This window comes from Pelobates fuscus, chromosome 4 (assembly GCF_036172605.1).
Source record: "Pelobates fuscus isolate aPelFus1 chromosome 4, aPelFus1.pri, whole genome shotgun sequence".
In the NCBI taxonomy this organism is placed as follows: Eukaryota; Metazoa; Chordata; class Amphibia; order Anura; family Pelobatidae; genus Pelobates; species Pelobates fuscus.
In genome coordinates, this window is record NC_086320.1 from 245,556,690 (window position 1) to 245,575,249 (window position 18,560).

At 43.3% G+C, this 18,560-nt stretch overlaps 1 protein-coding gene across 1 annotated transcript in view; it reads left to right on the forward strand.

Annotated features, from left to right (window-relative positions):
* ADCY1 (adenylate cyclase 1) overlaps window positions 1-18,560 on the forward strand; it is a 1,733,599-nt gene that overhangs the window by 708,738 nt on the left and 1,006,301 nt on the right. Inside the window, exon 8 of the mRNA XM_063452027.1 lies at window positions 17,984-18,139. Within this exon, the coding sequence (XP_063308097.1) occupies window positions 17,984-18,139 (156 nt within the window). The remainder of the gene's footprint in view (window positions 1-17,983; window positions 18,140-18,560) is intronic.

Sequence of the window (18,560 nt, forward strand, 5' to 3'; positions counted from 1 at the left end):
ATCGGCTTCAGCTACTAGCAGGGCGGCTGCAGCTACGGCTCTTAGACAAGGTGGAAGTCCGCTGGCCACTGCATCCAATTGCTTAGACATGTAGGCATGTAGGATCTTTGCCATGATCCCAAGTACTGTGTCAATACTCCCACAGCCATTCTTCTTTGCTCATGTACATACAGGTAGAATGGTCGTGTGGGATCAGGTAGACCTAATGCTGGGGCACTCATCAAAGCCTTCTTCACATCTTCAAATGCCGTTTGCTGTTCTTGAGTCCATAAGAAGGGGTCGTGCTCTGTACCTTTGATAGCTGCGTACAGAGGTTTTGCCAGTATCGCGTAGCTGGGAATCCATATCCTACAGAAGCCTGCTGCCCCCAAGAATTCTCGCACTTGTCTTCTATTCTTGGGTATCGGTATTTGGCACACAGCTTCTTTTCTCTCTGGCCCCATAATTCTTTGACCTTCAGAGATATGGAATCCCAGATATTTGACAGTTGGCAAACACAACTGAGCCTTCTTTCTAGACACCTTGTATCCTGCCTTCCAGAGAATGTGTAGTAGATCGTGCGTTGCTTGCTGACAGATTTCCTTTGTAACTGCTGCTATCAACAAGTCATCTACATATTGTAACAATACACACTCTCCTGGGATGGACTCGAAATCCAGTAGATCTTGACTTAGAGCTGAACCAAATAGGGTAGGTGAATTTTTAAACCCTTGGGGCAGTCTTGTCCAGGTCATTTGGCGTTTTGAGCCCGTTACAGCGTTCTCCCATTGGAAAGCGAAAATACTTTGACTTTCTGCGGCAATTCGGAGGCAAAATAAGGCATCTTTGAGGTCTAAGACTGTAAAGTAAGTAGCTCGCCCGGAATTAAAGCAAGCAGGTTATATGGATTGGGTACAACTGGATGTATACTAACAACCGCATCATTGACTGCTCTCAAGTCCTGCACAGGTCGATACTCATCTGTACCGGGCTTTTGAACAGGCAGCAATGGGGTGTTCCAGGGGGAAGTACAGAATTTTAGGATACCATACCGTATGAACTTATCCAGATAAGATTGTATGTTCTTCTTAGCCTTCTGCGGGATGTGATATTGTCTTAGGCTCACTGGATAAACCCCAAGTTTTAGTTCAATTTTAATAGGTGGAATATTGCGGGCCAGTCCTGGTGGGTTGTTCTCTGCCCAAACTCCTGGTATGTTGAATAAGGACTCATCACTCCTAGGGTTTTGGCTAGTCAACGCTGTATAAAGTCGCCACTCTTCTTCCTTTGGTACGGATAATGTCATAATACCTGAAGGTCCATTAAACTTTAAGGATGTTGTTCCATTTGGTAGGAACGTAATCTGCGCTTGTAACTTAGATAGCATATCACGTCCCAGCAATTGGACTGGACATTCAGGCATATAAAGGAATTGATGTTTTACTACGTGGCCTCCCAATGTACAGAGTCGACTTTTAAGAACCGTTTTTTCAGCACTTCTTCCAGTTGCTCCTATTACAGTAATAGTCCTTCCAGATGGAGGAGCAACTAGATTAGTCACCACTGAATGTTCAGCACCAGTGTCGATCATGAACGCACTCCTTTTTCCCCCTATTGATACATCGACCATAGGCTCCGCTCGACCAAGGGGGATGGAGCCCGGTCGGTATCAATAGTCCTCCATGACCGTGTCAGCCAATCCTACAAAGTCCCTGCCTTCTCTATCGCGGGGCCTTTGCACTGCTGGGAAATACCTATCTTCCCTAACACTTCCTCTGTTCCCATTGCTCCCTCTATTACCATTACTCCCTCCGGGGCCTCCTCTACCTCTCGCTCTGCCTCTAAAGTTTCCATAACCTGTCCTAGGTCTGTCTCTCTCACACTGTTCTCTTCGAGGACACTCATTTCTCCAATGCCCTTCTTCCCTACAGTATGCGCACTGATTTCTACTTAGAGGTTCCTCATTCCACTTACTATCGCCTCTATCTGGGCCCCGTCTATCTACGCCTGCGATCGCTACCACTAACATATCTGCCTTTCTACGCATCTTGCGCTCTTCCTCTTTCTTACTTTCTGTTTCCCTGTTCATATACACCTTATTCGCTACCTCCATTAGTTGGGTGATAGACATACCTGCAAACCCTTCTAACTTCTGTAGCTTGCGCTTAATATCTCCGTATGCTTGGCTGACAAAGGCGGAGTTCACCATTCGGGAATTATCTGCGTCTTCCGGATTAAAGGGGGTATACAAGCGGTATGCCTCCAATAATCGGTCATGAAAGACACTGGGCGCTTCATCACTTTTCTAAATCACCTCAACTGTCTTCGACATATTAATGGCTTTCTTTCCTCCGGCTTTCATGCCAGCAATTATAGCGTCTCTATAGGCTCTGAGTTGAACCATGTCAGCACCATTTACATTCCAATCGGGATCGGTGTTAGTATAATGTGTTGCGGCCCATGCTGATGGATTGGCTTGATTCAAAGTACGGGCTTTATCCTCTAGCGCTTTAATGGCCGCTTGATTAATTCTTGTCCTTTCCTCATTGTTAAACAAAGTCATTAATAACTGCTGGCAATCAGCCCATGTCGGGTCTGTACTATTGAGGTGAACAGATCGGTCATAGCTTGTGGTTTCTCAGTATATGAGGAATTGTGGGTCTTCCAATTCAAGAGATCGGTTGTCGTGAACGGGACATATACGAAGACTGGGTCAGCATGTGCCATTTGACCTGCGGCATCGATATAGGCTGACCCGGGATTCAGACGAAGAGGCATCTGATAATGTTTTAATTGTTGGGTACCAGTCAGTTGTCGGGTTAGTATGGGGCTACGTGGAGGGGCGTCAGTTAGAGGTTCCAGTCGGGGGGTAATAAAACATGAGGATGTGGGAGCTTGGTTTTGGGAAAAGGTAGTAAATAAAACACTTCGAGCCGAGCTAGAAGAAGCTTGACCGGAAGTCTGAAGTGGCGCCAAATCAGGATATTCGGATCTAATGGGGGTTGGCTCTGGTTCCGGAAGGGGAGATTTAGTACGAGAGGGGGTGGATTCTGTACTGGAGGAGGAAGCGGAAGTGGATGAGGGCAATGAGGGAAGGGGTGCAGGACTTCCTGCATTTGCGTCACTTCCTCTTAACGGAAAGTAAGGGGGCGGCAAAGGGATCTCGGACTCAGGGGGCGTGTCCAAAATGGGCCTAACACCAGTCCTAGTGGACAAACAAGTCCTAGCCACCATGAGGCGACATTGCTCCTCGTGGCATGTCTGAATCCATTTTGGCGAGTCAACATATCCAACAATCAATATAAGGAAACTGCCCGTAAAGTTCAGGCCTACCCGATACAGCCACGTGTAAGCGCTGTACCAGAGTTGGATCCAAACTGCCACGTGGCGGCCATGCCGCAACCAAAGTAGGCCACTCCCTAGTACACAAAGTGACCAAACGTACAGGAGACATTTTAACCCCAAAATCACATGTCTTGAATCCCTTTTTAAAATTCTTCACCATACAACCTAAGGGATCCGGAATCGTTGACTGCGACGCGCCCATACTTATCAATGGAACGTCGTTGACAACGAATACTATGCACGCGTACTATTCAACAGTCACACCCGTTTCCTCTGGCAACAGCACCACGTGGTACAGTTACCAAGTGAAGCGTACACAATAACACAATAAACACTCAGGGAATTCCCGTACACACACAGCTGTTACACCAGTCACTAGATAATCAATATTATGCCCTTTGGCGAAACTATACAGTCACCCACGCTATAATTTTCTATATACGAATTACCCGTCTATAACACACCCCAGTAACATCGTCTTTTACAAATAGCGGTTACAGTACGGTTAGCATAGGTCAAAGCACAATTTAAGGTCACAATACAATTATTAGTGGTTATGGTGTTAAACATGCAATGGACGACAATGATTAGTACTTATATACAGTGTCAGTAAATATACAGGGTTATGGTACCGTGCACTATGATACAGCAACACACTATTAACACTCTCGCTAGACGGCTGAGCTCGCGCTATCTAACAAGATATACACTTTACTAAACAATCTTTATCACATTTACAATTCCCAACTAAACTATTGGCCAGTACCTTGAATGGACTACCAAAAACAATCTACATACGTTTTGGTTAGCCACACTGCCCAAGAAGCACATATAGCGAGCTAGAGGACCGAATTTACACAGACGCCTCTTAGTCGATTACTATCAAAAATCTAGTGGGTTCCAAATTTACACGCCTTCCCACTTAGCCAAGATAGGTTGAGAGCTAGCGAACCGAATTTACACAGACACCGCTTAGTCTCCCGGTCCCTCCGACCTACACCCTAGAACGCTAGTCTAGACAAGACACTGGTGTCCGGCTAGGGCTATTTACACCAGAGCCCCGCCTGACTCACAAAATCAAACGGTCTAACTAAAGAGCGTTCGATCGAGCGGTGCGCCTTCGCTCCTTCCCTCCGACAGAGGGGGCAGATTCCATACACAAATAACCCCTTATGGGCCTACCGCACAATCGGTATACCCCTAGTGGGTCTGCCGTCTAAAACAGCAGTTGTCTTACCTCCTCGTTCCTGAACCTGAGTTCACACTCATCGACGGGGACACCCCAGCACTTCTTACGTAGAGGCCGATGATCTCCTGGACAACAGACCAGTGGCGCCGAGACGAAGGGAGGTCCACGCAGAAGTTCAGGGGTGAACGTAGAGAACGTGGGCAAAGATAGACCGTCTCACGCCTCTGTCTCTCAGCTACCGTTGAACGATGAGCTTCCCGGCCAATGCACCAAATGATACCGGAGAAACTGACGGAAGCAAAGCACAGAGAGATGGACACAGGTTTCTTCAGGAAGGAAGAGATTCTTTATTGGATCACCGATCGGGACTCAGAGGGACTAACGTCACCAAAATACAACAAGTTCTGAGCCCCGGACAATAGTGCAGGCTCCTTATATAGGCACATAATTCCACCCATATTAAGCTCCACCCGCACATTCTCTTGACCAATCAATACAAATAAGAATTAACTTCCTGCTTGACCGCAAGGCTTGTCCAGCACAATGGAGGAGGGGAATACTACATCCTGTATTCTTGCACATGCTCCGTACACTACTGATCGTATCTTGCCTCGTGCAACCAACTGATCGATACGTCAGCATATGCACGTACACATGCCACGTGGTAATCTCGGCCTACTAAATTTATTTTTACCGAGATTCCACCACAATATCTGGTGTGACTATAGCGTGCCTTTAAAACCAAAAAATCTTTTTTCACTGTTATAGATTGAATAGCAGTTAGTTGTCTTCAAGCGGGTGTGTCAGGCCTACAGCGTGTACTCTGCCAATCTCTGCCACTGCACAGTGCCACTCATATCTGGTCTCACAGTAGCTTGCACGCATAGTACCACTAATCCAAAAAAAATGACAGGCAGATGCAGGCCACCCCACAGGGGCCATCGTGGTCGTGGTGCTGTGATTCCCTTTTGCCCTAGAATAATGGCCAGTTTTCAGAGGCCACGTGCCTTGAAAAGTTCTGAGGACTTAGTTGACTGTCTAACACAGGACACCCAATTTTTCTACAGCTTCCGCTCGGAACCTTGACGCACCATCCTCCTCCAGCTTAGCTTCGGGCACCTCTCAAGATACCAGTCACCCGCCTGCCGCCACCACCAACACTAGCACCACAGCCGCTTCACTTGGTATGTCAGAGGAGTTATTCACACATCCGTTTGAAGAAATGACTGATGCGCAACCACTATTGCCAGAGGATGTAGATAACAGGGATATGTTTCAGGCAGGCAGCATTACACACATGGACGTACGGTGTGATGATGATGATGTTGTACCTGCTGCTGCTTCCTTTGCTGAGTTGTCAGATACAAGTGAAGCAGTTGATAATGACGATGTGTCCATGGATGTCACGTGGGTGCCTGCTCGGCAAGAAGAATAACAGGACGAAAGTTCAGATGGGGAGACAGAGAGGAGGAGGAGGAGACGAGTTGGAAGCAGGGGGAGGTCATCGCAAGGAGCTAGTGGCACAGTCAGACAACATGCATCGGCACCCGGGGTCAGCCCGACAGAACGCCAATCAACGCATGCTGTTGCCACCACCAGAATGCCGTCATTGCAGAGCTCAGCAGTGTGGCATTTTTTTTGTGTGTCTGCCTCTGACAACAGCGATGACATTTGCAACCTGTGCCAAAAGAAACCCACCTAGGTACAACTGCTTTGCGTAGGCACATGATCGCACATCACAAACACCTATGGGATCAACACATGAGTACAAGCAGCATGCAAACTCAAAGCCGCCATCCTCCTCCTGGTCCAGCATCTTCAACCACGTCAACCACTGCTGTCCTCCTTGACCCCTCTCAACCATCCGCCACTCCGTCTCTCGCCTGTAGCAGTTCTCGCTCATCTGCCAACAGTCAGGTGTCTGTCAAGGACATGTTTGAGCGTAAGAAGCCAATGTCAGAAAGTCACCCCCTTGCCCAGCATCTGACAGCTGGCTTGTCTGAACTATTAGCCCGCCAGCTTTTACCATACAAGCTGGTGCAGTCTGAGGCGTTCTAAAAATTTGTGGCTATTGGGATACCGCAGTGGAAGGTACCCGGACGAAATTTCTTTGCACAAAAGGTAATCCCCAACCTGTACTCGATTGTGCAAAAGGAAGTAATGGCATGTCTGGCACACAGTGTTGGGGCAAGGGTCCATCTGACCACTGATATCTGGTCTGCAAAGCATATTCAGGGCAGGTATATCCCCTACACTGCGCATTGGGTAAACCTGCTGACGGCTGCCAAGTATGGAATGCGTGGCTCTGCAGAGGAGTTGGTGACACCGCCACGACTTGCAGGCAGGCCTGCTGCCACCTCCTCTACTCCTCCTACTCCATCCTCTTCCATAACCTCCTCAGCTGAGTCCTCTTGTGCTGCTGCGTCTTGCTCCACATCAACGGCACCCCCCCCAGCTCCCCAGGTACAATTCCACATCCCGGATACGGCAGTGTCACGCCGTCTTGGGTTTGACTTGCTTGAAAGCAGAGAGTCACACCAGACAAACACTCCTGTCCGCCCTGAACGCACAGGTGGAAAAGTGGCTTACTCCGCAGCAACTGGATATCGGCAAAGTGGTTTGTGACAACGGAACAAATTTGTTGGCGGCATGGAAGTTGGGCAAGTTGACACATGTGCCGTGCATGGCACATGTGTGTAATCTGATCATACAACGCTTTGTGCATAAGGCTTACAGGCCGTCCTGAAGCAGGCCAGGAAGGTGTGTGGCCATTTCAGGCGTTTCTACACGGCCATGGCACACTTTGCAGATATCCAGCGGTGAAACAACATGCCAGTGAGGCGCTTGATTTGCGACAGCCCGACACGTTGGAATTCAACACTGCTAATGTTCAAACGCCTGCTCCAACAAGAAAAAGCCGTTAATGAATATTTGTATGACCGGGGTGCTAGGACAGCCTCTGGGGAGCTGGGAATTTTTTTGCCACATTACTGGACGCTCATGCGCAATGCCTGTAGGCTCATGCGTCCTTTTGAGGAGGTGACAAACCTAGTCAGTCACACCGAAGGCACTATCAGCGACATCATACCATTTGTTTTCTTCCTGGAGCGTGCCCTGCGAAGAGTGCTGGATCAGGCCGTAGATGAGCGTGAAGAGGAAGAGTTGTGGTCACCAACACCACCAGAAACAGCCTTATCAGCATCGCTTGCTGGACCTGCGGCAACGCTGGAAGAGGATTGTGAGGAAGAGTAGTCAGAGGAGGAATGTGGCTTCGAGGAGGAGGAGGAAGACCAACCACAACAGGCATCCCAGGGTGCTCGTTGTCACCTATCTGGTACCCGTGGGGTTGAACGTGGCTGGGGGGAAGAACATACCTTCATTGAGATCACTGAGGAGGAGGAATAGGAAATGAGTAGCTCGGCATCCAACCTTGTGCAAATGGGGTCTTTCATGCTGCCGTGCCTGTTGAGGGACCCACGTATAAAAAGGCTGAAGGAGAACGACCTGTCTGAGGACAGGTGTCAATCCATATCTGCCAAGTGACCCTATGTAGGGGGAACAGTCCCTATTCTGCTCTGTGTCAGTGTGTATCAGGGATCCTTAGGATAGGTGTCAATCCATATCTGCCAAGTGACCCTATGTAGGGGGAACAGTCCCTATTCTGCTCTGTGTCAGTGTGTATCAGGGGTTTGACTTGCTTGAAAGCAGAGAGTCACACCAGACAAACACTCCTGTCCGCCCTGAACGCACAGGTGGAAAAGTGGCTTACTCCGCAGCAACTGGATATCGGCAAAGTGGTTTGTGACAACGGAACAAATTTGTTGGCGGCATGGAAGTTGGGCAAGTTGACACATGTGCCGTGCATGGCACATGTGTGTAATCTGATCATACAACGCTTTGTGCATAAGGCTTACAGGCCGTCCTGAAGCAGGCCAGGAAGGTGTGTGGCCATTTCAGGCGTTTCTACACGGCCATGGCACACTTTGCAGATATCCAGCGGTGAAACAACATGCCAGTGAGGCGCTTGATTTGCGACAGCCCGACACGTTGGAATTCAACACTGCTAATGTTCAAACGCCTGCTCCAACAAGAAAAAGCCGTTAATGAATATTTGTATGACCGGGGTGCTAGGACAGCCTCTGGGGAGCTGGGAATTTTTTTGCCACATTACTGGACGCTCATGCGCAATGCCTGTAGGCTCATGCGTCCTTTTGAGGAGGTGACAAACCTAGTCAGTCACACCGAAGGCACTATCAGCGACATCATACCATTTGTTTTCTTCCTGGAGCGTGCCCTGCGAAGAGTGCTGGATCAGGCCGTAGATGAGCGTGAAGAGGAAGAGTTGTGGTCACCAACACCACCAGAAACAGCCTTATCAGCATCGCTTGCTGGACCTGCGGCAACGCTGGAAGAGGATTGTGAGGAAGAGTAGTCAGAGGAGGAATGTGGCTTCGAGGAGGAGGAGGAAGACCAACCACAACAGGCATCCCAGGGTGCTCGTTGTCACCTATCTGGTACCCGTGGGGTTGAACGTGGCTGGGGGGAAGAACATACCTTCATTGAGATCACTGAGGAGGAGGAATAGGAAATGAGTAGCTCGGCATCCAACCTTGTGCAAATGGGGTCTTTCATGCTGCCGTGCCTGTTGAGGGACCCACGTATAAAAAGGCTGAAGGAGAACGACCTGTCTGAGGACAGGTGTCAATCCATATCTGCCAAGTGACCCTATGTAGGGGGAACAGTCCCTATTCTGCTCTGTGTCAGTGTGTATCAGGGATCCTTAGGATAGGTGTCAATCCATATCTGCCAAGTGACCCTATGTAGGGGGAACAGTCCCTATTCTGCTCTGTGTCAGTGTGTATCAGGGATCCTTAGGATAGGTGTCAATCCATATCTGCCAAGTGACCCTATGTAGGGGGAACAGTCCCTATTCTGCTCTGTGTCAGTGTGTATCAGGGATCATTAGGATAGGTGTCAATCCATATCTGCCAAGTGACCCTATGTAGGGGGAACAGTCCCTATTCTGCTCTGTGTCAGTGTGTATCAGAGTCTCTGAGGACAGGTGTCAATCTATATGTCAAGGTGTCAATATCTCATATGTCAGGTGTCAATCCATATCCATTGTGATTTAGGAATGTTAGGTGAGGTATGCCCTTTATGGATTAAAACCAGACTCTGCATCAACTGTGTAATATTCCATGGGAGTTTTGCCATGGATCCCCCTCCGGCATGCCACAGTCCAGTTGTTAGTCCCCCTTGAAACAACTTTTCCATTACTATGGTGGCCAGAAAGAGTCCCTGTGGGTCTTAAAATTCGCCTGCCCATTGAAGTCTATGGCGGTTCGCCCGGTTAGCCGTCCGCTGTTTGCGAACCGACAATTTTGTGTTCGCGACATCACTAATGGTAATTTAGATTGTTTGATGAATACAGGTGGTAAATTTGGATCAGTTTGTATTTTGGCTACGTGGTGGTCAGTTAAAGGACCACTCTAGGCACCCAGACCACTTCAGCTTAATGAAGTGGTCTGGGTGCCAGGTCCAGCTAGGGTTAACTATTTTTTTTATAAATATAGCAGTTTCAGAGAAACTGCTATGTTTATCAATTAGTTAAGCCTTACCCTTTTTCCTCTAGTGGCTGTCTCACTGACAGCCGCTAGAGGCGCTTGCATGATTCTCACTGTGAAAATCACAGTGAGAGCACGCAAGCGTCCATAGGAAAGCATTATGAATGCTTTCCTATGCGACCGGCTGAATGCGCGCGCAGCTCTTGCCGCGCGTGCGCTTTCAGCCGACGGGGAGGAACGGAGGCGGAGAGGAGGAGGAGAGCTCTCCGCCCAGCGCTGGAAAAAGGTAAGTTTTAACCCTTTTCCCCTTTCCAGAGCCGGGCGGGAGGGGGTCCCTGAGGGTGGGGGCACCCTCAGGGCACTCTAGTGCCAGGAAAACAAGTATGCTTTCCTGGCACTAGAGTGGTCCTTTAACCCATAGTCATAGGAATCTTTTGCAAAAATGTCTTGGTATTTCATTAGGATTTACCTTAACAGTTGGTGCTCAGCATCGTTGGAGGAACCGTCAGCTATAGATATTTGCTCTTCATGCCTTTCCTGAAATCCTGGAAAGATTTCAGGCTGACCTATCTCATAAGGTTCTTCAAGCCTAGAATTTAGGTCAGTTCGGTGTTGTCTTTGCTTTCTGTCTTTGGTCATTATGTTCTTGTGATTCCTGCTCATTGAGCGGATGATCGAAGGGGATCGATGCTTCTTAGATTTGTCTTCAATGTTAAAGGGATATGCTGATAGGATAATATTAAAGTGCAAAATTTAACTTTTATTATGTATCCGTTCATACAAAATACTAGATGTTTTCCATATAATTAATATTAGAGTACAAAAATAAACTTAGAAAAATAAAGACATACTTATCTCCAAGAGAAACAGGGATGGGAAGGGATAAGAAGGAAATTTCAATAAAAACAAGGGATATCAAAAAATAAAACATGATAAAAGTTAAAAAATAAAAGAGACATACAAATTTGATTAATAATCAATAAAAATGAAGAACATAAATAATGACACTTATATATATGAGTTGATTTTTAAAGTCAGCATTCATGCCATTAGGAAGCAAAGTGTCCATATTAAAAATCCAACTCATTTCACTTTTACTGAGGAGGCTCTCAATGTCCCCTCCTCTCCAGTGGGTTTTAACCGCTTCTATGCCCATAAACTCCAGGCCATTAGCATTCACACCATGAACTTCTAGGAAATGCTTGGATACACTATGAAGATGAAATTTCCAATTTATATTGTATATGTGTTCCCTGACTCGAATTAATTTTTAACGCCCTCTTACCAATATATTGGAAACTACAAGAGCAAATAATCATATAAACAACATTTTTGGAATTACAGGTTAAAAAAGATTTAATTTAAAAATGTTGGTAATTAGTGAATGAGGTGAATTCATTGACATTCTTATGTTTATACTTCCATAAAGTGCAACCTTTGCATGATCCACAATAAAAGAAACAATTTTCTCTTTTAAACATGGTTGAAATTTGTGTTTTCCTATTTGTTTCTAAAAAGCTAGAGGTAAAATCTGTTTAAAACCGTTTGCGCCCCTAAAAATAATTTTGGGTCATTCCCCTAGATGCTGATGGATATCATGGTCTTGTTCTAAAAGATGCCAATTTTTCTTAATTATTTTCCGTAGTTGACCACTATTTGAACTAGAGTTAAAAATCAGAGGTATAGTTGTAAATTCTTTTTTATACTCTTTGATTTTGTATTCTAATGTATTATCTCTTGGTTCTTTTTCAATTTCTTCTCTTATAAGTTGTAAAGAATCTTGATTATATCCCTTTTCTAAAAACTGATCAATAAAAATCTTGGTCTGGTCTCTATACTGCTTGATTTCTGTGCAATTTATTTTCATCCTCAGAAATTGCCCTTTTGGTATATTGACCAGCCAAGGTTTAAAATTACAGCTTTTCAGGTCAATAAAACTACCGTATATACTCGAGTATAAGCCGAGTTTTTCAGCACATATTTTGTGCTGAAAACCCCCAACTCGGCTTATACTCGAGTCAGAGTCTGTATTATGGCAATTTGCATTGCCATAATACAGACCGGGGGAGAGGGGGGCTGGCAGAGCTGTACTTACCTGTCCTGCAGCTCCTGTCAGCTCTCTCCTCCTCCGCGCCGTCCGTTCAGCACCTCGGTCAGCTCCCAGTGTAAGTCTCGCGAGAGCCGCGGCTCTCGCAAGACTTACACTGTGAGCTGACAGAGGGAGCTGCACAGACCGCGCGGAGGAGGAGAGAGCTGACAGGAGCTGCAGGACAGGTAAGTACAGCTCTGCCAGCCCCCCTCTCCCCCACTGAACTGCCAATGACCCTGGACCACCAGGGAAGGAGCCCCCCCCCCCTGCTATGTATCAAGCAGGGAGGGGGGACGAAAAAAATATAATAAAATATAATATAATAATAAAATAATAATAATAATAATTCAATTAAATAATAAATAATAATAATAAAAAATAAAAAATAAAATAATTAATAAAATAATTAATAATATATCAAAATGCCCACCCCACCTACACATACACAAACACACACTGCATCACACACACTCACACTTCATTCATATACACACACTGCACTCACACACACACTGCACTCACACACACACTGCACTCACACACACACACACTGCACTCACACACACACACACTGCACTCACACACACACACACACACTGCACTCACACACACACTGCACTCACACACACACACTGCACTCACACACACACACACTGCACTCATACACACATACTGCACTCATACACACACACTGCATTCATTATATACACACACTGGAAATAAATATTCAATTAATATATACGCACACACACTGCACTCTAACACACTCACACTGCACTCTAACGACGCACACACTGCACTCATACACACACACTGCACTCATACACACACACTGCACTCATACGCACACACTGCATTCATACGCACACACTGCATTCATTATCTACACACACTGTATATAAATATTCAATTAATATAATTTTTTTAGGATCTAATTTTATTTAGAAATTTACCAGTAGCTGCTGCATTTCCCACCCTAATCTTATACTCGAGTCAATACGTTTTCCCAGTTTTTTGGGGTAAAATTAGGGGCCTCGGCTTATATTCGGGTCGGCTTATACTCGAGTATTCACATCCTACTTTTTTTCAAAAAGGTTTTGCTTTTAATCCCATTGTTCTCAATATGTATACATAAATCTAAAAAGTTAATTGTTTCAGAGTTAATTTCATAAGTTAGATTTATATTCCAATCATTTCTATTTCAATTATTTAAAAAGTTTAAAAGTGACCTCTCCATACCTTTCCAGACAATAAAAACGTTGTCTATATATCGTTTGTAGAGGACCAGACTTGCCCCAAATTCTTCCTTTGAGAAGACTTCCAGTTCTTCCCAATGTGCCATAATATTTTTTGCATAGCTTGGGGCAAATCTGGTCCCCATAGCTGTACCCTTTGTCTGTAAATAAAATGTATTTTCGAACCAAAAGAAATTATTTAAAAGTATAATTTTGATGCCATCAATTAAAAAATCTATTTGTTGAAGGTTCAAATCTCCATCCCTATTTAAAAAAAAATGTCTAGCAGCCTCACACCCCCTCTCATGTTGGATAATGGTGTAGAGGCTGCTAACATCACAAGTTGCTAATATAATTCCCTCTTCCCAATTAAAATCTTGTAAAATTTGCAATAAAGACATAATATCCTTAAGGTAAGAGGGACATTTTTTAACTGAGTCTTGAAAAAATTGATCTAAAAATTGAGAGAGGGAAGATAAAAGGGAACCAATCTCCGAAACGATTGGTCTTCCCGGGGGGTTTTCGGTATTTTTATGAATTTTAGGTAAAACGTATAAAACTGGAAGTCGTGGAAATTTAACGTTAAGAAAACCATATTCTTTTTTGTTTAAAATCCCCTGTTCTAAACCCTGATTTAAAAGTTCATTAAATTAATTTTTAATATCCTCTAAGGGTTTTTTTGGGAGTTCCACTGATGTTTCCTGAATCTTTTCTAAAATCCTGCAGGGCCATCCTTTCTAATTTATCAAGATTTTTTTCAAATTTATTAATGGGTTTTATTCTCCTCAGTTCCTTAATGCATACCTTTTCAAATATCTTCATTGCATCTGATTTTAAGTGGCTTGGAAAGAAATTTTATTTATTTTTCAGTGATGTGTGTTTAAAAAATCGTTGTAACCTTTTCACTCCCTCCTCCCTCCTCCTTTTCTATTTCTTCTTCTTGTCTTAACCTTTTGGCTGGGGTATGTGTTTTTGATTTCCCATTCATTCTGGTCATGGTTCGCCCTAAAAAAAAGTCATCCTCATTAAGGTGCTGTAATTGAATTTAAGATTCTAATGGAAAAAAATATATAGAAAAGGTAATAAACATTGAGAGAAAAGTTATAGAGACCAAAAAAAAGAAAATTGAAACAAGATCAGGAAGATTATCTGAAAGGTCAAATAAAACCCTAAAGAGAAAACAGAGAAAATAAAAATAGGACTAGGAATTATACTAGAACTAATTTTAGAAAACAAGAAACACCTCAAAGATATCGTAAACCCTCTGTAAATAGATCTCACCATATCATCAACAAGAAAGGGAATACAAGAAAAAAGATGAATGGTTACAGTTACTCCCAGGCTAGCTGGAAGCTGGACCGCTTGGATAATCTGGATCCCAGTGTAGAGAGTGAGGAGAACCACTGCAGCTCGTAGTCCATATGAATCCTGCAAATGTAGAACAATCCCACTACCTATTATACAGCTAGGATACTCTTTCCCCTACAAAACAAGCCGAGGCTGCGATTTGAAGGTCAAACAAGAACTGGCTTTAATGGCACACAGGGATCGGTATTTATGTAAAATCTCAGGTCCAGGGACAGCCCCCTCTGGACCTGATGGGATACAGGAATGTTACAAGGGATCAACCAATCAGCATACAAGGCATCATTTGAATTTGTTTCCACCCAGCTTGGAGATAATGAATCCAACGGTTTTGACAATACCATTATCTCCAAGCGCCTAAATACCATGTTTTTATTACACACAAAAAACAGGTTAAAAATATATAACTTCCATATTATTAGTTAGAATTCGGGACTTCTACCATTCATTCTATAGCCCCGGTCTGGATGTAATAGTTCACCGAAGAGCGCCTCAAACCCACGAACCATATGCTTAGTTTATTCGTTATAAAGTCCGTTCGCATATTTGTTCCCTGAGCCTGAGATGGCGGGCATGTTTTTGCGTGTTTCAATAGGCAGCGGGACCTCGGCATCAAACTCGTGGAACGAGTACCGGCCAGAGTTGTGCACGAATCCCCGCTCTCTGGCTTGATGTTTCAGCTGTTCGGGAGACGAACGTAGACCGCCATGAAGGGGGTACTTAACCTGCAGATAACTGCAACATTTCACATTCTAATTAAGGCCACACGCCAGGCTGTAGGTGGGCCCCGTTCGTGACCCTTTCGGTAGTTAGATTATCGGGAGATAAGGCACGAACGGGAATGCCCTGAGGCCGTCAATTAACCTGCGGTTAGCCGCAAACCGCAACGCTCTGGGCGATCAAGTGATAACACACTCCTCCAGTATGTTGGTCGGCTATTCGGTAGTAAGAAAGGTGACCGGGGTTAAGTGGCAGCACACGCCAGGGACCGGGTGGTCCGTTGCTCTTTTCACGAATCAGTGCACGTAATCCTTTCGTGAGTACAGTATAAAATGCAAAGTACCGAAGCCATACAATATTTGTCTTTAACGGAAAGGAGTCAAAATAAGGAGATTATGGTATTGAAAAGAGTTAGACAATTACAGCACCTTAATGAGGATGACCTTTTTTTAGGGCGAACCATGAAACAGGAAACTTATGTGGAACTCCCAAAAAACCCTTAAAGGATATTAAAAATAAATGTAATGAATTTTTAAATCAGGGTTTAGAACAGGGGATTTTAAATCAAAAAGAATATGATTTTCTTAACGTTAAATTTCCACGAATTCCAGTATTATATGTTTTACCTAAAATTCATAAAAATACCGAAAACCCCCCGGGAAGACCAATTGTTTTGGGGATTGGTTCCCTTTTATCTCCCCTCTCTCAAATTTTAGATCAATTTATTCAAGACTCAGTTAAAAAATGTCCCTCTTACCTTAAGGATATTATCTCTTTATTGCAAATTTTACAAGATTTTAATTGGGAAGAGGGAATGATATTAGCAACTTGTGATATTAGCAGCCTCTACACCATTATCCAACATGAGAGGGGGTGTGAGGCTGCTAGACATTTTTTAAATAGGGATGGAGATTTGAACCTTCAACAAATAGATTTTTTAATTGAGGGCATCAAAATTATACTTTTAAATAATTTCTTTTGGTTTGAAAATAAATTGTATTTACAGACAAAGGGTACAACTTTGTGGAAATCATCTAATAGACTGGCACTTGTACTGTGAACAAACTTTTAGAAATGGCGTCCAAGATACTTCCGGTAGACATTGCCGTGATAACGTCATGACGTAGGATGCGTAGTGATGACATCGGGCGCAAGGAAATAATGTAGGCGGAAGTTGAAACTCGGAAATCCCCGAAAAGGGAGCCAAAACCTTTGTTTATAAACAGGAATAATGGGGATAAACAGACACCACCACTTTGAAGAAGGCTTTCTCGCCGAAACGCGTCAGTGGCTTATGCTAATGGACTATTTTACTTGTTATTTGTTTTAACTTTGTCTCAATAAAGAAGTATTTTACCTTGATCCTGCATCCTGGATTTTTGAAGCTGACAGTCTGGGAGACAAAAAGGATTTATCCTGACCACTGAAGAAGTCCATTATCATCGAGGTCTATTCAAACTATATACTATTCAAACCTATAGTCTGAGTCAGCTTTTAAGTGACTCAGTAACATGTGAGTCTGACCAGTAATTTTGTGTTTTTAATATATGTATTAACTATATTACCCTATGGTTTTTTAGGCTTCACATTTTAGGTATATGTCTATGACAATACTGGTAAAAAATGATATTCCTATTTATTGAGTGCTCTCACCACTATTCCCTTTTTTCACTGTGTTTTAGATCTATTTACTTTATCACTCGGGATTGAATGTACACTGATATTTCTGTATTTGTAAAGATAAAATGTAATAATTCATCTGATCTGCCTTTTTTAACAGTTTTTTACTATTTTACCAGTGCAGATATTTTTACCTTTGTACTTTAAAAGATATATATGTGCTATTCACATTATATGGAAGTTTGCTGCCCCCTACTTATTTCACTCACCCACTCTGATTGTTAGGCTCTCACACAGATTTCTTTAGTGTTCTTCCCAGCAGATGTCTTTGTGATACCCGCACAATTGTGACACCCACATGCACAGGGCTTCTAAATGTATTTACTTTTAATGCACTTGCAGGCACAGAATTTTAAAAGCACCCCTGTCTCTGTATATAGTATCACAGTGCTTTAAAAAAGTTATCCTACATTCTCAGCAGCCATGCATAAAAAAAAAAAATAGTGCTAGAGGTTCATTAGACAAGTACGCAGAGGTCATTATTGCCATTCAAGTTTGGACAACTTCTGATAGATATGTGTAAATAATAAGCGGATTGTAAATCTTCTGCATTATCTGGGTATCATAGCATTGGTTGGGCTTTGTTTTTTTTGTTTTTTTTGTCAAAGCGCTACAAAGCAGCTTGACAAACATCAAGATCCCTTACACTGTAACAAATATTACTCAAAATACTCTGACATATATGTTCTTTCCTGATAATTCAGTTTTAACTTGATGAGAACTAAAAGTAATCACTTTTTGATGTGTTTGTAAACTAAACTAAATTGTTACATAATTTGTAATTATAATGTTTAATATTCATGTTTTGTTCTGCCAGGTTTTTCCAGGGCTGATATTGTCTGATATAAAGCCTGCAAAAAGGATGAAATTCAAAACTGTTTGTTACCTACTAGTTCAACTCATGCACTGTCGAAAAATGTTTAAAGCTGAGATCCCTTTTTCAAACGTAATGACCTGTGAGGATGATGACAAGGTAATGCATATTTTTCTATCTTTTTTTTAACCAGATGTTATACTACACATCATACTGATAAATTATGTTTGACTATTTTATTAGTAAATTAGAAACATAAAAAAATTAACTAGATGGGTATAGTAACATAAAAAAAAATCCTATATACAGACATAGCCAAATTAAAATATAACATTTGGTTTTAGTAAAAGACTAAAACCAGACATATTCTAAATAGAAAATAAAAGAAAATGGGCACTATACCAAACTAAACAGTATTGCTCCTTCTGTGTTTTGTTATTAAAGCGTGTTATTAGCGATTCTTTAACAAGCAACATGAACAGCAACAAAAAGACAGTATTAAAAAAAATGCACGAGAAAATGGTATAGAACAATGTATAAGAAAAAACAGGGAATTGTCACATATGCTGAATTTACACCA